Source organism: Paramormyrops kingsleyae, chromosome 2, assembly GCF_048594095.1.
Source record: "Paramormyrops kingsleyae isolate MSU_618 chromosome 2, PKINGS_0.4, whole genome shotgun sequence".
Lineage (NCBI taxonomy): Eukaryota > Metazoa > Chordata > Actinopteri > Osteoglossiformes > Mormyridae > Paramormyrops > Paramormyrops kingsleyae.
This window is the reverse complement of record NC_132798.1, coordinates 15,737,840-15,756,811: the sequence shown is the minus strand read 5'-3', so window position 1 is coordinate 15,756,811 and position 18,972 is coordinate 15,737,840. Positions and strand designations below refer to the sequence as shown.

Genomic DNA, 18,972 nt, shown 5'->3' with positions numbered 1-18,972 from the left:
TGAGTTTTTCTGTTTAAATATGCATGTACACTACTCTCATTTTAACTAAAATCATGTATAAAAATTCCCTTCTGTGGTACCTGACCCATGATACTATGTATCTGTGCTGTTGCCAATGTTTTTATACTCTTTTTGGTTCATTTCTGTAATTCTAAGACATATTTATTGATGTTTGAAGATGGTCCTGCTAGGTCTGTAGGCATTTGAGGTGACCAGTGCCACCATGGTCTACTAGATGAAGGAGATATCCTCACGTCCCACAACAGAGCATGTTTCACCCATCACTGTCGACCCAGTGTCTACCTCATACTGTCCCCCCCCCCCCCCCCCCACCCCCGCCAGGCTTTGGGGCAGCTCATCTCTGATAAGGGCTGAACTGTCATCGGTCCCACAAGACCAGTAAAAAAAGGAGACTCACTTTAAAGAGCAGCTCAAAGTCTCGCTGTGTGATGGCGTGTGATTTTGCCTTGCCATCTACCCTGCAGATTTTTAACAGATACTCCTCAAGCTGTGTCACCTTTGATGATAACAGCACCAAGCTTCTAAAATGTTAGCATTAAAGCATATTACATTAATACATATCTCTGTAATACATACCCCTGCATTAATACATGTCTTTGAACTCTGAAAAGAGGAAACTCCAAGCAGCAAGAACCAGAGAATTATTATGTTTTAACGGGCGTCTCTATAGCTTCAGGACAGACATGAATTTTACATGCTTGAAGAAAAAAAAACTCTCACACTTCAGAGAGGGAAATGTGGAATAGGGCCGTTTTCCGGAAATGTCTGAGCATCGGTCAAAGGTCAGCGGCAGCGGCGGGCCCGGCCGTGGGGGGTTTGGGGGGAGGGGGAGCGAAAGACGAAACCCAGGCAGAGCGATTGAGTCAGAAAAAAAGCGGTGAAGAAAGCATGAATGATGAACAGAACATTTAAAAAGATAAAGCAACAAACAAAGAGAAAAAGGGAAGCTGAAGATGAAATCGCAAGCGAAGGAAGAAAAGGACAACAAAAATAAAATAAAACGCAACAACTCACATGAAAATCCCAAATCAGTCTTGTGTTTCGGCTCGGGAGACATCTGAAAAAATGAAGCTTGAGGGGAGAAGGGTAGGGGGTGACATGAAAATCATATTCAAACAAACAAATATAAAGTGATGAACAAAGACATGCACGAGGAGCAGCACGAAGTCCTCTGCTAAGCACTGCTTCGCCTGGCCTTTCCCGTCGCCGGGAGACGCGGCCTGCGCTCCTACCGCTTCATTAACGACAACCGGCTCCACAAAATTAACCGTCTCCAGCTGATTCGCAGACTCAAGTCAGCGAGCACAATATGTTTGCAGCAGAAGCTTTGGCGGGGGGCCATAACAAATCGGCCGCTTTCGCAGGGGGGCCGTTACAGTACTGGTTAGTGTTATCATGCTGGTTAGTGGAGGCATGCTGCCACAGGATGGATTTTATCACGTGTATGGGCCTTTCTGGTCATCCTACATGCTAGAGCTCTATCATGGACGTGCAGAAGACACGAACGAGGGTCAAAGGGCAGGCAGGATACAGGCACCAGAGCCCATAGGCAGGCAGGATACAGGCACCAGGGCCAATGGGCAGGCAGGATACTGGCACTATAGCCAATAGGTGGGCAGGATACAGGCATCAGGGCCAATAGGCAGGCAGGATGCAGGCACTAGGGCCAATAGGTAGGCAGGATACAGGCACCAGGGCCAATAGGCAGGCAGGATACAGGCACTAGGGCCAATAGGAAGGCAGGAGACAGGCACCAGGGCCAATGGGCAGGCAGGCACAGAGGATGTATGAACACAGAAATGTGAGCATGCAGAGGAGTATAAAAACAGCATCCAGGGGGGTATTGGTAGGCATATTGAGAGACAGATGGACCGAAAGTGTGGATTAATGTGACAGTAGATAAAGGAAAGAAAATGAAGAGAGGAGAAGTGGCTGGGGGGTGGGGTGTAAACATAATGAGGCCTTATGAAGATAGGATTGTGATTTGTTAGCATAAGTGTATTAATGATGCCTTCTGAAAAGATAAAACTTAAAATTGTTAATTAATGGCACAGCAACACTAAAACATGGAAGATGAAAGCATAATATTGAACCAATACGTGAGCAGCACAGAGCAGCATAAACCAGGGCTGCTGGCTTCACGGCGCGAGCCAAACTGCCGTTTTCACGCTTGCTGCCTTCAGTCATGAGAACAAAGATGGTGGACGGTGGATAAACAGCTAATTCATCACAGAGTGACGTTAAGAAAAGGAAGCGGTGCGTCCGATTTAATTAACCAGCAGTCAGCGTTTTTCCTCCTGGTCCACGTGGGCCACGTGGGGGGGGGGGACATGCGTCTAGAACTCTGCTACTTGCTCTGGCCACGTTCCAGACGTGCTTCCGATTTCCGATTACAGCGTGACTAAGGCCCCACAGTCCCAGGACCAGAAAGGTCTGTGGGTTCGTGAGCCCGGCCTGAGTCTGTTCTTACGCCCTTAACCTTCATATCCTGATAAAAACACCCCACATGAGTTAGGAAGGGGCATGGGGGGTGGGAGGGGACAGAGCTAGAAGCGGCAGGATAAAAGTGTTCACTAAGCAAATAACAGAAAAAGGTGTAATGTGATGGAGTAGTATTTCAGCCTGGATATCGGGTGAATCCATAACCATATCAAGGTGGATTCTGAAAGATCCCACGATTTAAGCACCTGCCACGAGTCCTGGGCTCCTGTTTCGGACGTTAATGACCCTTCGAGGGGGAGAAGGTCCTTTCAGGAACTGGGGCGAGGGCTATTTTTATAGGTGCTCTACTCATTTCCACTGAGTTTCAATTAAGTCCCGCTGAGGGTGATGGACTCACCGACTTACGCAGTTAAGTCATGTGATTAAAGCTGTAACTCCATCCTGGTTTCCGCTGTCATTCATTTGCTATTTGCTGTTCATTTGGATGGATGTGATTTATTTAGTTTCTTTCTTCAGTCTGCTAACCATGAGAGACGGGGTGACTGGGTAACTAAAGCGAGAGAGATGTGGAAGGGGGGGGGGGTTCTGTTTGTGTTTCGTTTTCGTTGCTCCTCTATTCCTGCGGCACCACTGGAAAAATGTTCTGTGACTCCGTATGACTGGAGCCTGTAGCAAGAACAAGTGACACCAGAAGGGGGAACACGTCGGGACGCGGTGGACGGAGAACACCTCCCACGGAGCGTGGAATACTCCTGAAAACTCGGGCAACCCCTCACAAATATTTAGATGATGAAATCTTATCAGTCTGTGAAAGTTCCTTATTGTTATTAAACTCAGATGCCGTACTTGATCTAAAATCATAACAGTGCTATCCATGCACACTAAAGTTTGAAGAGCAACTAAAACATCGCTGTGGTAGGTTTTTTTCTTTTCTTTTTCTTTTAACGCATCTTTGTGATAGGAAGCAGATTCCAGACTGGGCTGGCAGGGCCTTGAATGGACAAAGCAATCAGTGTAGTACAGCACTGTCAGCCCATATTTAGGATAATCCAATAAAGAGGGAAAATCCATAGAGCGGCATTCTTACGAACAAGCAAAGCAATTAGGTTTGAGTGACAGAAAAAGGGAGATGAAGTGATTGATTTGATGAGATGCGGCTGGGGAGCGGCTCTTTGTCTGGGAGTCTGAATGCTATAGGCTGCTCTCTCTCCCTCTCTCTCCCCCTGTTTGTGTGGGGGGGGGGGCTAAATCACCCTACTATAATTTTCACAATCACATTTGCAATAATATGAGCCTTTGGAGCACACAGATTGTCCCCTAAATTTACATGGAAATAGTCATTAGTGAGGACAAAACTATCTGCGAGCTTTTAACTCAATCTGGGCAGGAAAAAAAATCAATCTGGGGAAATGAGTCTAAATCTATATCGATGTGGATTTTATATTCCCGGCGAATGGCTCATCCGTCTGATGGCCCCCTAATGGTGCGTCTTAGTGCCGCGGGAGAGGGCCAGGGGGCCCATGGAGGTGCTAAATGAGCCCAGGGATTGTTGGGGTCGCTCTAAAGCCCTCTCTTAACCAGCTGCATTCTGGGAGCGACGCCGGCCGTTTAAAAGAAGGGGGCTGTTGTGATAGGGTGACGTCCAGCAGGTCTGGAGGGAATGGATTTGGGCCTTTTGAAACCTGACCTGCAGACTTCTGTAAGATGGGTGGGGGTACCCTTGGCTACCCCTGTGGGCCTCAGTAAGTACAGCGACTGCACCCTAAACAAATTTCAGCTGAAAAGGGGAACTAGGAAACTAGAGACCTAAATTCCTGACGTGACACGGGCTTGGGTCTCCCATCCTGCCAGCACTGAATCCATGTGCCCAACCCTCAGCCCAACCACACAGCGGACAGATCCCTGGCAGGAAACAGAACCGACCAATTCCTGATGCACAGAACAGAAACAGTGCACGCGGATGGACCCGGGACACCAGCCGAGCGAAACATCACTTCTGACTCGACAGGAAAACAAACAAGCAAACAGATAAATAAAATTAACACGAGCATGGGCGAGATGACAGACGGCAAGCGAGACGGCCACAGACGGCGATTAATCTTCTGAGTAATTAGATTCACCTTGCAGCGGGGCGCATGCGGCGGCGGTGCAGGAGAGGACGCAGCTGGCGAGCCGCATCGTCTGCGCAGTCACACGTATAATTGGCTTCTCCGTGGAAACACACATTCACGTTACTGTGACTTTGCGTTTTAATTCGCCTCTTGTCTGCTCCTCTAAAAATCGCCCGCGTGCCTAAATTGGGGTCGGGGTGCCAATAAATCATTGAGGCCCAGTAATTATCACGTGCACAAACAGTAATTGTTTGTCATTATGGGGCCTGTGATGGGCGCCGGGTACAGAGACGAGCGGCATGCTTTCGGCTCTCTGGGGCCGCAAGTGGGCAGCCATGTCGCTCTGTGTCACACCCTACATGTGACATGCGTGTGCGTGCGTGTCTGCTTGCTCTCCTGCTGTTACACAGACATCACCCAAGTTGTTTCTCCTGCAGCTCCTGCTATATAAAGAGGACATGACCACATGACCTTGTGGGGGCCTGAGGGTTTTGAACTAATTAGCACATGACACCTTTCCAGTATCCCCCCCACCCGAGTGTCTGCATCAGCCATCGCCACACACATGTATATGCAAAGGAGACAGAGTATGCTTGTATACACACACACACACACATATGTGTGTGTTTGTATTTTATGCTTTTGCATCTACACCTGTAGCAAACAGCATGTGCATGTACAGAGGGGCTCCGATGCAGCAACACTCACACTGCATGCGACAGGATACTCACTCTGCATGCAGAGCCCGTCGGTGCAGTTCTGTGACTGCAGCACCATGCCCTCGCAGTCCTTGCCCCCATTTTTGGGAGCGGGGGCATTGCACTCCCTTCGCCGCCAGTGGGTGCACTCTGTGCCGCAGGTGGACCACTTGCTCCACTCCGTCCATATGCCGTCCACTGGGGGGGGGGGGGAGGGGAGGCACAGGGGAACACGGAACGGACCATCAGTCCTTGTCAGACTGCATTCCCGCACTGTGTGTACGTACCTCTGTGCTTTGTTTATACGAGCAGATTGATTGAAAATGTCCCCTAAAGGTAGACATTCCTGTACAATAGATGTTTTGAGGACGTCCCCACAAACACTTCATTACTGAAAACATTTCATTTAAGAAGTAAAGGAAATCAATTTTGGTACACTGGGTTTAAAACTGACTATTTGCTTTGAATGGACATTTTAAGAGGGGGCCCACTGGGAAGCAACTGTAGAGCAGATGTCCAAAACTCATTCAGTCCACAGGATGCATGGATGGGATTGTAAGTTCATAAGGAAGCACCATTTCTGTGCACTTTTGTGTGGAGTTTTTGAAATTTGATGAAGGTTCTTTGTTGGATTACATGAGGATTGAGTGAGTATTGGTTCCCAAACTGTAACATATGATGAGGAAGTTTGACTTTGGGTCATTGGTGCTCTCATTTCACTAACAACAAAAAAGTAGACGTAGTACATTTTGGAAATGTGCTCAATAGTTGTGTGTGTTTACATTTTATTTTCTTAGGTATATATGTCACTGCGCTGATGCTTTACAATCGCCGGTAGGACCGACATTTCAGTGACCAGCCGATGAATCAGGTGACGGAGGTTGTGTGTGGTGCTTATTGTACATTCTGCAGCCGGTTAGAATGTGAGTCTCCCCATGAGAGATTATGAGATCTGTGTCTCATTATCCCACATCGACACGCTCATGTCTTGCAGACAGCAGCTCTCAGCCACGTACCTGAGCACAGGGAGGTGCAGGGCAGCTTCTGCACGCCCTGGCCCTCGCAGAACGCCCCGCCGTTAAGCGGTGCTGGGTTGGTGCAGGTGCGTGTTCGCTTCTGGTATCCCCGACCACAGCGGCTGTTACATGCCGACCACTCGGTCCAGGTGGACCAGCCTCCGTTCACTGTGGGCAGAGGATTGGGTTGGCAGCCTACCTTCTGTCATCTCACAGCCTGCCTGCTTTACAAACACAGCGGTTTCACCCTCTAATTCAGATGTATATTTATTTAGAAATTTGAGCAGAGTGACTCCCCCAAGGAAATACCAGGATACCCTTGAATCGACAATCTTTCGGGAGGAGGCTCTGTCCCTCACCACTCCTCTACCCCCCTCCCCTCACCACTTTTCTTACCCCCTCGCCCTTCCTCTACCCCCCGCCCCTCACCACTCCTCTACCCCCCGCCCCTCACCACTTTTTTACCCCCTCACCCCTCACCGCTTTTTTACCCCCTCGCCCTTCCTCTACCCCCCGCTCCTCACCGCTTTTTTACCCCCTCGCCCCTCACTGCTTCTCTACCCCTCTCCTGTGCTAATAAATCACACACAGGCCACTGAGTCATTTTTCCGTTTCTCCCCGGTTCCTGCGGTTTATCTCCAGACCAGTTACCGTGGCAGCACAATGGCCGGCTGTTTCTCGTAGGCCGTCCCCGCGCCTCCTCCCTACTTGTGGTCTTTTCCTCCTTCTCCTGTTACCTCCGGACATGAGAGTTCTCCATCACCCTGCTCCTCTGCCCAGCCAGCTCAGTGCACAGCAGTTTCCATCTCCGCTAACCCAATTTCTTGCCCTCCACCCCCCCATCTCCCCAAAGCCTCTCTCTCGCTCACATCGTTCAGCGGCGTGTAACCCCAGCGCCCATAAGGCTCCCTGCATATCGACGGCCCCCTTGACAGGTCTCTCAGAGGTGATGCACGAGCGGGTGAGCACATGTGAGGCTCTTCGAAAGCCAGCAAAGAGTTTTATTGGCTTATAGTTTGAAGACAAATCCGGGGATTTGGTGGGTGTCACTGGGCGTGAGCTGTGTGTATGTGTGTGCACGCGCACGCACGCGAGAGTCCACGTGTGTGTCTGTGTGCTTTTCGAAAAAGTTCTGATCTCGCTTGGTTCTGGGGCTCCTCTGATGTGCCGGATTAATCACCAGTCTCTGCGCCTCGAGCCCCCCCCCCCCAACCTCTGTCCCTCCATCCAAGCAGGCTTGAGAGAAGAAACGGTCCAAATGACAAACGGGCCCAATCAGTGTGCTTTTCCCATCGAAAGGATGAGCCCACATCAAAGGCATCCCGGCACACGTGCTCTTGCAAGCAGCATTAGCAAGCGGCTGAAACACGCAGGGGAACCCAGGACCCCCCGCCTGACTACTCTGGCTCCGCAGTTCTCTCAACCCTCTTGTGTGCTGCCTTTTCGACGCCGTTCTGCAGCAGCCAGGCTCACGCCGCCAAAATGAGGTCAGCCACACCAGCTCCTTCTTCAAGCGGCAACAAAAGACGAGGCAAAAAAAAAATGACACCACACAATCCTTTCAAGCAGAGTCCCAGAGAAGACGATTCAAACTGTGTTTTTTCACATTGACATGGAACCAGCGAGAAGCAAAAAGGCAAAGAAATAACTTTACTTTTATCTTGGCTTCTGTAATGTTAATGATTCTCTTAGGATGCTCCTGCTTGTTCATTTAGATGTTGCTCAACATCAGCTGAAGATCGACAATCCTTCCTACCTCCAGCACGAGCTGTCGTTATTCTTCATGCTGGACAGCACCAGCTGCTAGCTTAGCTCATGACTAACGATTTAAATGACATCACTGGGCACTTAATAAGTAGCCCTTTGATCCTCTCTCTGAAAGAGCTGTGCTTAAAGAGAAATACACCGGAGCACAGCATGGCCCCAAAAACTGAAGCCAACCGTTCTATTCATGAGAGGTAAGTGACACGATGTGGCTCAGCCAATCAGAGGAGCCCCACAAGGACTGCCCGAGCAGGACAAACAAGGACACACTTTTGCACGCTGCTTCTGGAGGAGATGGAGGGGTGCTGGGGATCTTGGACGTGGCCAGTTTGGCAAGTCTTTGTTTGTGGTCCCGCATCTCGCAGCCGTAAGTGCTGGGAGTTCACAAACTTACAAAATCTTTCCAGAAAGAGAATCAAAATATTCCTCGGCCCTCGCAGGATAATCCACACATGAATGGAAAGACGCAGCAGCCGGGAAGCCTTTTCCGGGAAGGAGATCATGCCGGAATGCCGTATTCACCCTCTAATCTCCATTCACCGCACTCTTTGGCCAGGCTCCCCTCTATCGACCGTGTCTGGAACTTTCCAGATAAACGCCACAGCGACCGGTGTGCTTCTGAGCTCTGGCTGAGCTGGGTCACGTGTCACATTCATGGCGGACAGGCTGACTTCCTAACAGGGGTGTCCAGGCCTAAAAGGAGAGCCCTAAGGCCTAAAAGGAGTGTCGTGACCCGGTTGCGGTCCTAAACCTCGCCGCTGCCTCGGCCTTGCGGACCCATGAATCATTTTACACTCTACACTGTGTCTGAGCTAATAAATAAGAGCTTAAACAAGACACAATAAATTGCTGTGGAAGTAGCACTCGGGAGTAATTTGTTTGGAGACAATGGTATTGTGTTTAATAACATTCATAGGAAAGGAGGTGGTTTTTGGTAACACGATCCAATCGAGCTACGTCTCTGACTCAGAGCCCATTGTGGTGATCACACCTGGCTGCCTGTGCATACATGCTGACCTTGCACCATTAAGCAGAAATGAATGATGGGTAGGCCCAGAGACCTGGGGGCAGCTGGTGAAAGGGGGGGTTGGGGCGGAGGTGGGGGTTGTGGGGCTGATGAAACTTCTAGCACTGCTTTATCTAGTTTCACTTAATGGGATAGGAATCATCCAGAAACTTTGCTTTTCTGGTTGAGAAATTCTGCTAAGTAATCCTATTAATAAAGCATATCCGGGACACGAGAGTGGCTCTTACACTCGGGAATCCGTGTAAACACAATGCCAAGAGAGGACTGGATCCCTGATGGTGAACATATGACATGCTGAATACGAAGTGGTACCGGGGCTGGCGGCCATTTGCATGCAATGCTGTAAGACGCAGACCACGGACAAGAGCGGCTGAGTGACGTCATGTGATCAGCCTACACGCCTGTTCCCAGGCCTTACATAAGACTGGCCTCTGCTCTCTCTCATGTGAATGAATGAGTGAATGAATGAATGTTACATTTAGTTAGCGCTTTTCAAGACACCCAAAGCACTTCTACAGAATCAGTGGGGAGCCTAAGTAGCTAAGGTGAGTGAAGGGGCAGGAGCGGATTCACCAATTAGATATAGGGGTTGATTAGGAGGCCACATGCGAAAGGGCCACAGTGGGCAATTTTAGCCAGGGTATCGGGGTACCACCCCTACTCTCCCCTACTCTCCAGCTGCCCTTCTGCCCGCCTCTATCCTCATGCTGTTCTGTTCACCATCCTGCTCCAGTCAGGTGTTACAAAAGGGAATTAAAAAGGGTCCAAAAGTATCTTTTCAATATTCACAGCAAGAGATGAGACTGTAGGCAAGAGACACACAGCTGAAAGCTAGAGGGTGTGAGCCCTGAGCCCGGAATGGCATGAAGAAGAACATTCCAGAAATCTACAGCAAACAGAGAAATACTCCAGCCATAAGGAAGAGGAGCGGCATGCACGTAAACATACGAGCTCCATGGATCCGTGCACCGTGTACACGAACACGTGGTGAGCGCTCGGGCGCGGAGGCAGCGGGCCCTGTGTCAGAGCATGTCCTATTACTCTGTTACTTTACATTCTCTCCCTTTGTGACATAATCTTTATTCACATCTGCTCTGCAGTCAGCTACAATTCTCCTTTGAGGGACTTTGATTACGTCCCAATGCCACCCAGGAAAGGAGTCGTTCAATCAGAAAAATCAACTCCCCCTGCGATCCGACGTGATCCGGGAGATTCTTAAATTTAGTTTATACATTCAGGACCGACCTGAAACCAAGCTGGGTTGCCACGGTGAATCTGAATATCGCCGGCGCTATTTCCGCCACCGCTTCCCGTAACCGCGTTTGCGTCTCTCCAAAACGGCCATGTAAGTTTCCCCAGGAAGGCGGCCGTCAGCCGAGCAGAGAAAATGTAAATGTGAAATGTAAATGTTCCTCCGCAATACGCTCCCCGAAAAAGACCCTCTGGCACTGACAGTGAATTAATGAAACAGAACTCCAAACGCGTGGGTAAAGCATGGAAACAGCCACGACTGTCTGAGGAAGTAAAACAAATGTATATCTTATATGGGGGCCGGGGGGGGAGAGAGGGGGCAGCTGCATGACATTTACACTTTTCAAATATTTCCTCATATATGACGAATTACAATATAACAGGAGTGTTCCCATCATAGCGTTTTACTCAAGCATTTACATTCACCGCAAGAACTTCATATTCATGTTCACAGACTGAGAAATTCATACCTCCGACAAGGCACACTGTCATTAAAGAACCCAACCAGTTAATACTAATACTACAAACAGCTTAAGTTTAAAGTGTAAGACTTATGTGTTGGGCAATTTTAATGTAAAAATCAATTTGTTTCTGATACTGGCAGAAATAACATGGTGTTATATGGAAGATTGAGGCATGCAGCCAAAACATTAAAAGTGGGTCAGATCTGGAGAGAACTTAAATGTATTTTTACGGCAATTTGAGCTAATTGCTAGTGGGGCATATGAAAGTAAAGGCAGGTCGTTTGGTATTATCAGCACACGACCAATGACTTCAATTAACCAACCATCATGCACTAATGGGCCAGCCAATAGGCTCATGGAGGCGAGGTGGGATGAGGAGGATGAGGACAAACCAGTCTGTGAATAGACGGTGGTAGCAGGGATGCTCTGTGAGTTAGGACTCTATGCCAGTTCTCTATGCGGAAGGCCGCCAGTTTAAATACCAGCGTGATGTGGCCGTCGGGCCCTTGAGCAACGCTCTTAACCTTTATTGTTCCAGCGGTTGGCTGACCCTGCTTCCTCAAAAATATACATCGCTTTGGATAAAAGCATCTGATGAATATAAATGAAATGTAAATGTAGTTCAGCTGAAGGATGCCGTTTCGGATCATGTGCTGGGCGATGGCTTTACTGTGAGGAAATGAGAGAATTAGCATCAGATGCAGGATGTACGTAACAGCAAAAAGGTTGGGTGCCGTAGAAACTGCAAGATGCTGGTGAACTGCCCATATTCGGCGTGAAAGGCCACCGACCCCCACTTACCGTAGACGATGACAGTGGCGGTGGTGCTTCGCCGCCTGGCCACGATGTTTTTAGCCACGCAGGTGTAGTTGGCTGTGTCCGAGAGGCGGGCCTGCTTGATGATGAGGTTGTGGTCGATCGTGATGTAGAAATTGCGGTCGTCCGCCGGATCGATGACCTCCTCATTCTTCAGCCACTCCACCTATGACGACACAGGGGCAGAGACATGGATGGAAGGATGTGAATATCAATGAAAGGGACTGAAGAAGAGCAGGAAAAAGGTGTGTATGTCATTATAAGCTCAAAAGACTCAAAACCTTTCATATCAATTATCATTATTAAATAAAACACGACACAATGTTTTATAATACAAATGCTAAGAAATATATGTTCATTTACAAAAAGTAGCATTTGCTAATGCCCTGCCTTTTATTTACCTTTATGCTCCCCGTTAGTTGGACAAATACTTTAATTTTACCTACATCATAAATAAATAACAATGACATTTCTTATGGCTATGTCAGAAAGATTCAGGCTTTGTTTGATCATGAAAGTGAAAATAATTTTTATTTTTTTTTTAAATACAGGTTAACCCAAAAGCTCAGCAACCAAATCCACTCAGAGCTGATGATTCAGGAAACTTTGAGGTAATCCCTCACAGTTACAGAGCCAGGGCTGATCCAAGTTCGAGGTCAGGTACGGTCAGACAGGATAGAGGAAAGTTCGCTAACGGGCTAACACGACGTTCCTGCTTTGAACCTCCTCTCCGAGCCGACTGGCGAAACTCCCCGCACTACTCCTGGGGTGTACAGAAGGATAAAGCGATACATCGTTCTGACTCTGATTGCCATAAAGAGATGTGAGGTCAGGCGCTAAGGAACTTCTATACAGCTATAAGTCATATGACACACTTTGCTTCAACAAGTCAGATGCTGAAAAATCACGTACAGATTCAATGTCACTACCTTTCCCAGTGCATTGTGGGTCGACACCAAAGATGGAATATTGCTCCTGCACTGGGAAGCCACAAATAAAAAAAATATTAAATCCAATAAGGAAAAAGGGTATATGAAATAATAATCTACAAGTGATACCTGTGTCCCTCCCATTGATAAAGAACGGGAATCATATGTGTCCGTCACACAGAATTTTAGCTATTACAGGAACCACACCACCCTTAAGCAGATTACTGTTTCCAAAAGGGAGAGAGATTTTGGGTAATATATATAAACACTACTTAGAATTCACTCATTTATGAGCATGAATTGTTTGGTCAGACTTCTCCCCCACTGCTCAGCAACGGGAAAAAGAATCCCATATGGGTGTGGATCTGGAGAACCTCCCGAGCTTGTTCTCGGTGACAGACGGACGAACAAATCACTGACACTTTAACTGGCCATAAATCATCCTTATCACTGTTTGTTTGTTTATACGGATGCTCTGCAATAATAAAACTCATTTGTCAGCTGACGTTACAAACACGGTTTTTATGTGTGGGAAAACAAAAAGGGGAGCAGACGAATCACGTGGCAAAGCCTGGAACCCATACAGCACACGGTTACACACAAGCAGATCCAAGGCGTTCAGGCAAATCAGTAAAACATCCACAAAACTGATGTCCCGCTTGAGTGGCAGCGACTGCCCCAGCAAAGGCAGCCACCCTGCCACACACACACAGGGCAAATTCAACATAGTGTTTCTCTGTGTTCCATGTTCTCGTGTGGCTCTGTGGCCAGGAGAACCGGTGCTCGCAGCCTAAGAACCGCAAATGTGACAGCGCAGACAAAACTACTAGGGCCCCTGTGTGTTTGTGAGTGCGGCATCCACTGGAGTGGTGACGAAGGTGATGGGGGTGGGGGGGCGTTTCTGCATCCACGGGCCCCTGCCACCACGGCACCCCCAGGAAGTGAGTTTTATTCTCGCTTTTACATCGGTGGTGCATAATTCATCAGCGGTAATATTGTAGACATTACGAAAATATTTAAGCATAAATCAGTCAAGGCGGTGACTCAAGCACGGATAAGTAAATGGTTAGTGAGCACTGGTTTACGAAATTATGTCAAAACGGTTTGTTTTAAGGAGCGTAGGAGAGCGGAATGGGGGGGGGGGGACGCTAGTGAGGCTCGCCCACAAAACGAAGCCATGGCCAAGCCAGTGTGAGGCCAGAGAGCAAAGACAATAAATAACAATAATAATTATAACATCACGGGCTGCAGTCGGCAGAAGAGATGACCTGCGGGGGGCGATGTGGGACCTCTACTCAAGGTCAAGTGTAGCCTGAATTGAGGATGAGAGCACAAGAGGGGGGCATCAGGCACCCCTATGCCTCTACTCCACTCAGAGGAACCCCCCCCACCCCCCCCCGCCACCCCCAGAGACCCTTTATCCCCGCCGTTCTTCCGCTCGAATGCCCCCACGCTCGGCTTCATGCTCGCTCCGACCCCCTCCCCGGGGAGGTTTATCGCCATGCCCGCCGAGCACGGCGGGGGTCTGGAAATCATAGCAATTACAATGTAAAAAAAAAAAAGAAAAAGATAAAAAAATAAAAATCAGAAAAGCATTCGGACGGCTGCAATCACCCATCGGGGGGGCGCGGGGAGACGGCCGATCGGCTAATTAGCGGCCGCCCTACTTTCATGCCAAAACAGAAAATTGCATTTCCAGTGAGATTCTGCATGGCGACTGAACGGAGGGCAGGCCTGCACCGCCTTTAAAGCACAGAGCACCTCCTTCCTGTACGGAATCGATGGGCGCCTTTTCCGGGCCGTTATTTTATATTTACAGTGGAAAATCAAAGGGTTTCCAGGCAGCCATAAATGAGGGATGAAGCCAATGGGGAGAACAGAGTGGTATGTACTAATGAGATATTCACTTATTACCGTGCTGAGACGAGAGACACAGCCTCTCTCACGCTACGAAATTATCTGTGATTGAAACATGAACCTTTATCATTATCTATCTTTTTTTTTGTTTATCGTAGATTAGAAGCAGAGAAGCTGTATACTACAAGCGAAATAGTGCCCAGATAAATCTGGCACCATTTTTCGATGCGCGGGAGCGTGGTAACCAGGGTAAACAGAGTAAACGCCATGCTAATGAGCAAGGTGGGCAGGATGAGGTCAGAACACTCACGTGGATCAAGAGTAAATTCTATGTTAGAGACTCTGCTAACATAGAAAGAAAACAAAAATGAGATTTATTACCAAGTTACCTTCAAGCCAATGAGGCTGCTAGTTATGCAGAGGGCAGGGATGAGGTGTTAACAGCGTTGAGTTAACACAGGTGTTTGGCCCTGGGACGCAGCTCACGTTTTCGGAGTGGGGGCTAGAAGAGGCGGAGGATCATTAACAGGCTGGCTTTGTCTCGGCGCTGGAAGAAGGAATGAAGTGGACTTGGTGTCCCCGTCACCATGGGCCCCGGGCGTAGGGGTAGGGAGGCCACAGTGCGGGACTATCATGCAGTGCTGTGAGTCTAGCTCTCATGCCGGGGGGGGTCAGGCCTCCAAGCTGACCTGCTAGCAGTACAATTTTACACTCTCTGCACAGTGTGTGTGTGCATGGTGGGGGGGGGGTGCAACCCTAAAGTGGAGGAAAATTACATGTTAGAAGCTAAGTGGGGAAAAAAAACACCACTGTGTTCTGTGAAGGTTTTGTTAAGGCACTGATAATTTCTTGTTTATTTTTTATTCATTTGCTCGTTCAGGGGGGAGGCTGTTTATAATTTCATATTCCCATCTTTGTGCATTTACACAGCTGTAGTGATTCTGGGTCAGGCCAGGTGCCCCGTTTGATCCGGGGGGGTGATGGATGCACCCTCCTGGGAGGCCACCATCCTGCTGTCCCAAGTCCTCCATAACTGCCACATTCAACCTAGAGATCTCATTACAATAAAAAGGTCGAACTTCAGCAGAAAGAGGGCTCCTGGAAGCCAAGGAGGCTGGTGCTGGGATGTGTAGAGCACTTTTTAAAGCATGTCATTGCAGTGGCATTAAAGATACAGGCCGTGTGTGTGTATTTGTAATTATTACAGTGTGTGGACCCAGTACACCCACAATATGATAACAACCTGTTACATTTTACCTAAAAGGAACATTTTTCTGGTCTCCACAGAGAAAAACCTCAATTTTATAAAAGTCTGTGACTGCATTCAAAAAACTAAAGATGCCAAAAGTCTTGTATTTTGTTTGATTACTAATGGTTAAGTTAGGGCTGGGTAGGGGTTAAAAATGTCATAGTAAGGATTAGGGATTTGCCCATAGAAATGATTGGAGAGTCCCCATAAATATATGAATACTTGGACTGTGTGTGTGCGTGTGGTTGAGTAGGTGTAAGGGTTGGTGTCTTTATAAAGTAATCATTTAAGACTGAAGACTCATTTCAGGGTCATTTGTGGCTTTCGATGGACCTCAAGCTGACTTCACCAGGTCAAGCGAGGAGGTAAAGGGACACAGTCATTACTTTGGCCAACACTCTGTAGACTTGTGAAGGCCTCACACCTGCGTAGCTTCCTCTCTGCGCCTGCCTCCAGAATGTTCCGCTCTCCATACACGCACACACACAGCCTCGTTCACAAACAGATGTGCCCCTGCTCATTATTGACTGATTGGCACCAGGAGATTCATTAGAATAATTGGCTCATTTGTTGTCATTAACCCAGAGAAAGCACCACATGTCAGTCTGGGAGCACGTGTCGGAGGCGAGGACTTGCCCGTCAGCCCAAAGCCATCGTGCCGAAGGTGGAAAGATGGACAAATCCGAGGAGGCAAAATCGTGCCACGCTCAGGAGCGAGAGAAAAGCTGCATGTTTCCTCTCGGAGTTTAAACACCGGGCAACAACGTTCATCAAAGCAGCCATCAGACAGACACCAAACGCCATTACAGGCCAATTACAGGAACGCAACTCAATCAGCTCAAGGCAGAATAAACGTGATTCGGAGACAGAGCGCAGTGCGGTGTGTGTGTGTGTGCCAGATGCTCCCTGGATGGGCCTTGTGCCAGTGAAAAATAACCAGCTATCAGACCTCGTGTGTTCAGGGCACAGAGGCCTGTAGACACAGACCAGTGTGAATGTTTCCCCTAATTCCATTCAGCTCACCTGCCAAGTCCTGATAAGCAACATCAACGAAATACCCTCCGGTCCCACATATCACCCATGGCCTGTAATTTTAAGAGCGGTTTGTAATTTAAAGTCTCTGTTTCAGCCGCTTTGTTATTGTGCTTTGCCTTCTGCTCCAGGTTAACATAAGCCGAGATCTAAGAGGCTTCCATTACCCCAAGAAGCTGCTGTGTGCTCATGTCGTATGTTTACTGTTTTTCTGCTCCGGTACCGATTGCTCATCTTTCCGGGCAGGTTTTGCTCTGAGGTTTGATGTTTCGCTCGTTGTGCGACACCCCTTTCTTGCACTGCTCTATCGCTCTCATCACTGGTTCCTGGGACCTCCTGAAGCTGCGTGCTGCAGAGCAGGTTTCACCGCGATGGCCCAACATCTTGGCATGCCTTTTTCTTTTTTCCACGAGAAGGCAAATGTGAACGAGCCAGGAGGGATGGCTCAGTTCAAAGGAAGAATCCATGCCTGAGAATTTGTTTTTGGTTTGTTTTATGGTGCATTTGTAATTTGATCAGCGGAAGGTTCCAGGTGCGTAGAAGCTGAAGAGCCGTGATCTAAAGCGCCGCTGGTGCGGAGCACCAAGTCTCCCACCATGCCCCACCAAGCACAAGCTGCAAGTGCTATGACTGGCCTTCACATACTGGTACCGCTCTCCTAGAACCATAAAGTGGTTCTGTTCTGCAGGGAAGTCTGCTTCAGAAGCCCACCTGCCAATACAATAACCCCTCTGCCCTCTGTCTGACCCAAACTGCAGCAGGATGTTCATGAAATACATTATTATTTTGTCCAAAACAACTTACATACGTGATATATCTGTCCACAGCTGTATATCTTACCGAAGATATTCTGGTTCCTGCCAAGCTACACAACAGATGTATTCCTCACGGGATACGAACCCAGAACCTGCTGGTTGAAACCCAGCCCCCTAAACTATTATAACAGACACTTCCAAGAGTTATGGTTTTATACACCTACTCACGCTATGACCCGTAGCTTGGGGCCCGTGAAACACTATACGGCAGTGATCAGCAGGGGGAGAGAGAGGGCGCTGGAGAGTCACACAGAAAGTCAGCTAGAGGAGACCAGTACCTGCTGAGACAGAACTGGGCCACCAGCACCCAAACGGGCCCCAGTAGGCTTGGACTATATTCAGAATTCCTCCACATCTGTCCCCAAACCCAATACCACCAGCGAGGCTGGAAGTCAGAGCAGGAGACAGTCACACCGCTTGAACAACTCTGCCCCCAAGGTGAACCAGACACTGCCTCCACAGCAAGAACAAAAGAGCAGGGACAATCTGGGGATGGGGACAGAGGAGTGAATAAGGAGCTGGACATGTGACCAAAGGCTTGCCGGTTTGAATACCTGCAAGTAAACTAGTAATGTCCTGTAATCATGTTTTTTTTTTGGGGGGGGGGGGGGTTTCCTGACTGATCTTTTCCTCAGTTCTGCTGCACCCTTCAGAAAACAAACAAAAATGAAGAATTCCAGAAAAAGGCACACATCGAAAACCAGTGGCTACACATGCAGAAAAGTCCAAAAGTCCAAGTTTTGAACATGGTCTTCACATATCACACAGAAACGTCCAAACCCAACACAGGCCTCTAATTACAGGTAATTACACAGTAATCACATAAAGAGCCCCAATGCCACTGCTGATCTGTGGTGTATCTTTGGAGCACAAATGCAGGCTGGATGAAAGGCAGCGGCAGGCACGTCGACCGCCGTGTGCCCCTTAGAGGGGCCCCGGTCCTGCTATCATTAACCAATGACCCTCAGCTAGGGGGACGGGGGTGCAAGGGGGGTGTGGAGATGCCATAAATCAGACTCCAGATGTGCTGAACTGGGCTGAACCAGCCCCTCTGGAGTTCCTGGGGGGTGGGGGCTCACACAGGTGTGTGTGTCATTCCCTTTCTTTCAACAAAGACAGTACTGAGAGAGAACAGTACTGTACACAGAACAGAATACTGACAGAGGAGAACAGAATAGTACACAGAATGTATGACTGACAGACAACCGCAGCACACGTCACACAGCCCTGAGAGAAGAGAACAGAACAGTACACAGAACACAGCACTGACAGAGAAGCACAGCACACAGAACACAGCACTGAGAGAAGCACAGCACACAGAACACAGCACTGAGAGAAGCACAGCACACAGAACACAGCACTGACAGAGGAGCACAGCACACAGAACACAGCACTGAGAGAAGCACAGCACACAGAACACAGCACTGACAGAGAAGCACAGCACACAGAACACAGCACTGAGAGAAGCACAGCACACAGA

General features: G+C 48.6%; 1 protein-coding gene across 8 annotated transcripts in view; it reads right to left on the bottom strand.

Moving 5' to 3' along the window:
• Positions 1-18,972, bottom strand: part of unc5ca (unc-5 netrin receptor Ca) — a 118,071-nt gene that overhangs the window by 18,597 nt on the left and 80,502 nt on the right. For 7 of the 8 annotated variants that reach the window (XM_023836618.2, XM_023836621.2, XM_023836624.2 and 4 more), the window contains 4 exons: positions 11,596-11,776; positions 6,289-6,456; positions 5,306-5,470; positions 1,036-1,092 (listed from right to left, as the gene is read on the bottom strand). In XM_023836618.2, coding sequence (XP_023692386.1) covers positions 1,036-1,092; positions 5,306-5,470; positions 6,289-6,456; positions 11,596-11,776 — 571 coding nt within the window. The remainder of the gene's footprint in view (positions 1-1,035; positions 1,093-5,305; positions 5,471-6,288; positions 6,457-11,595; positions 11,777-18,972) is intronic. The other variant, XM_023836619.2, reaches the window with a different exon arrangement.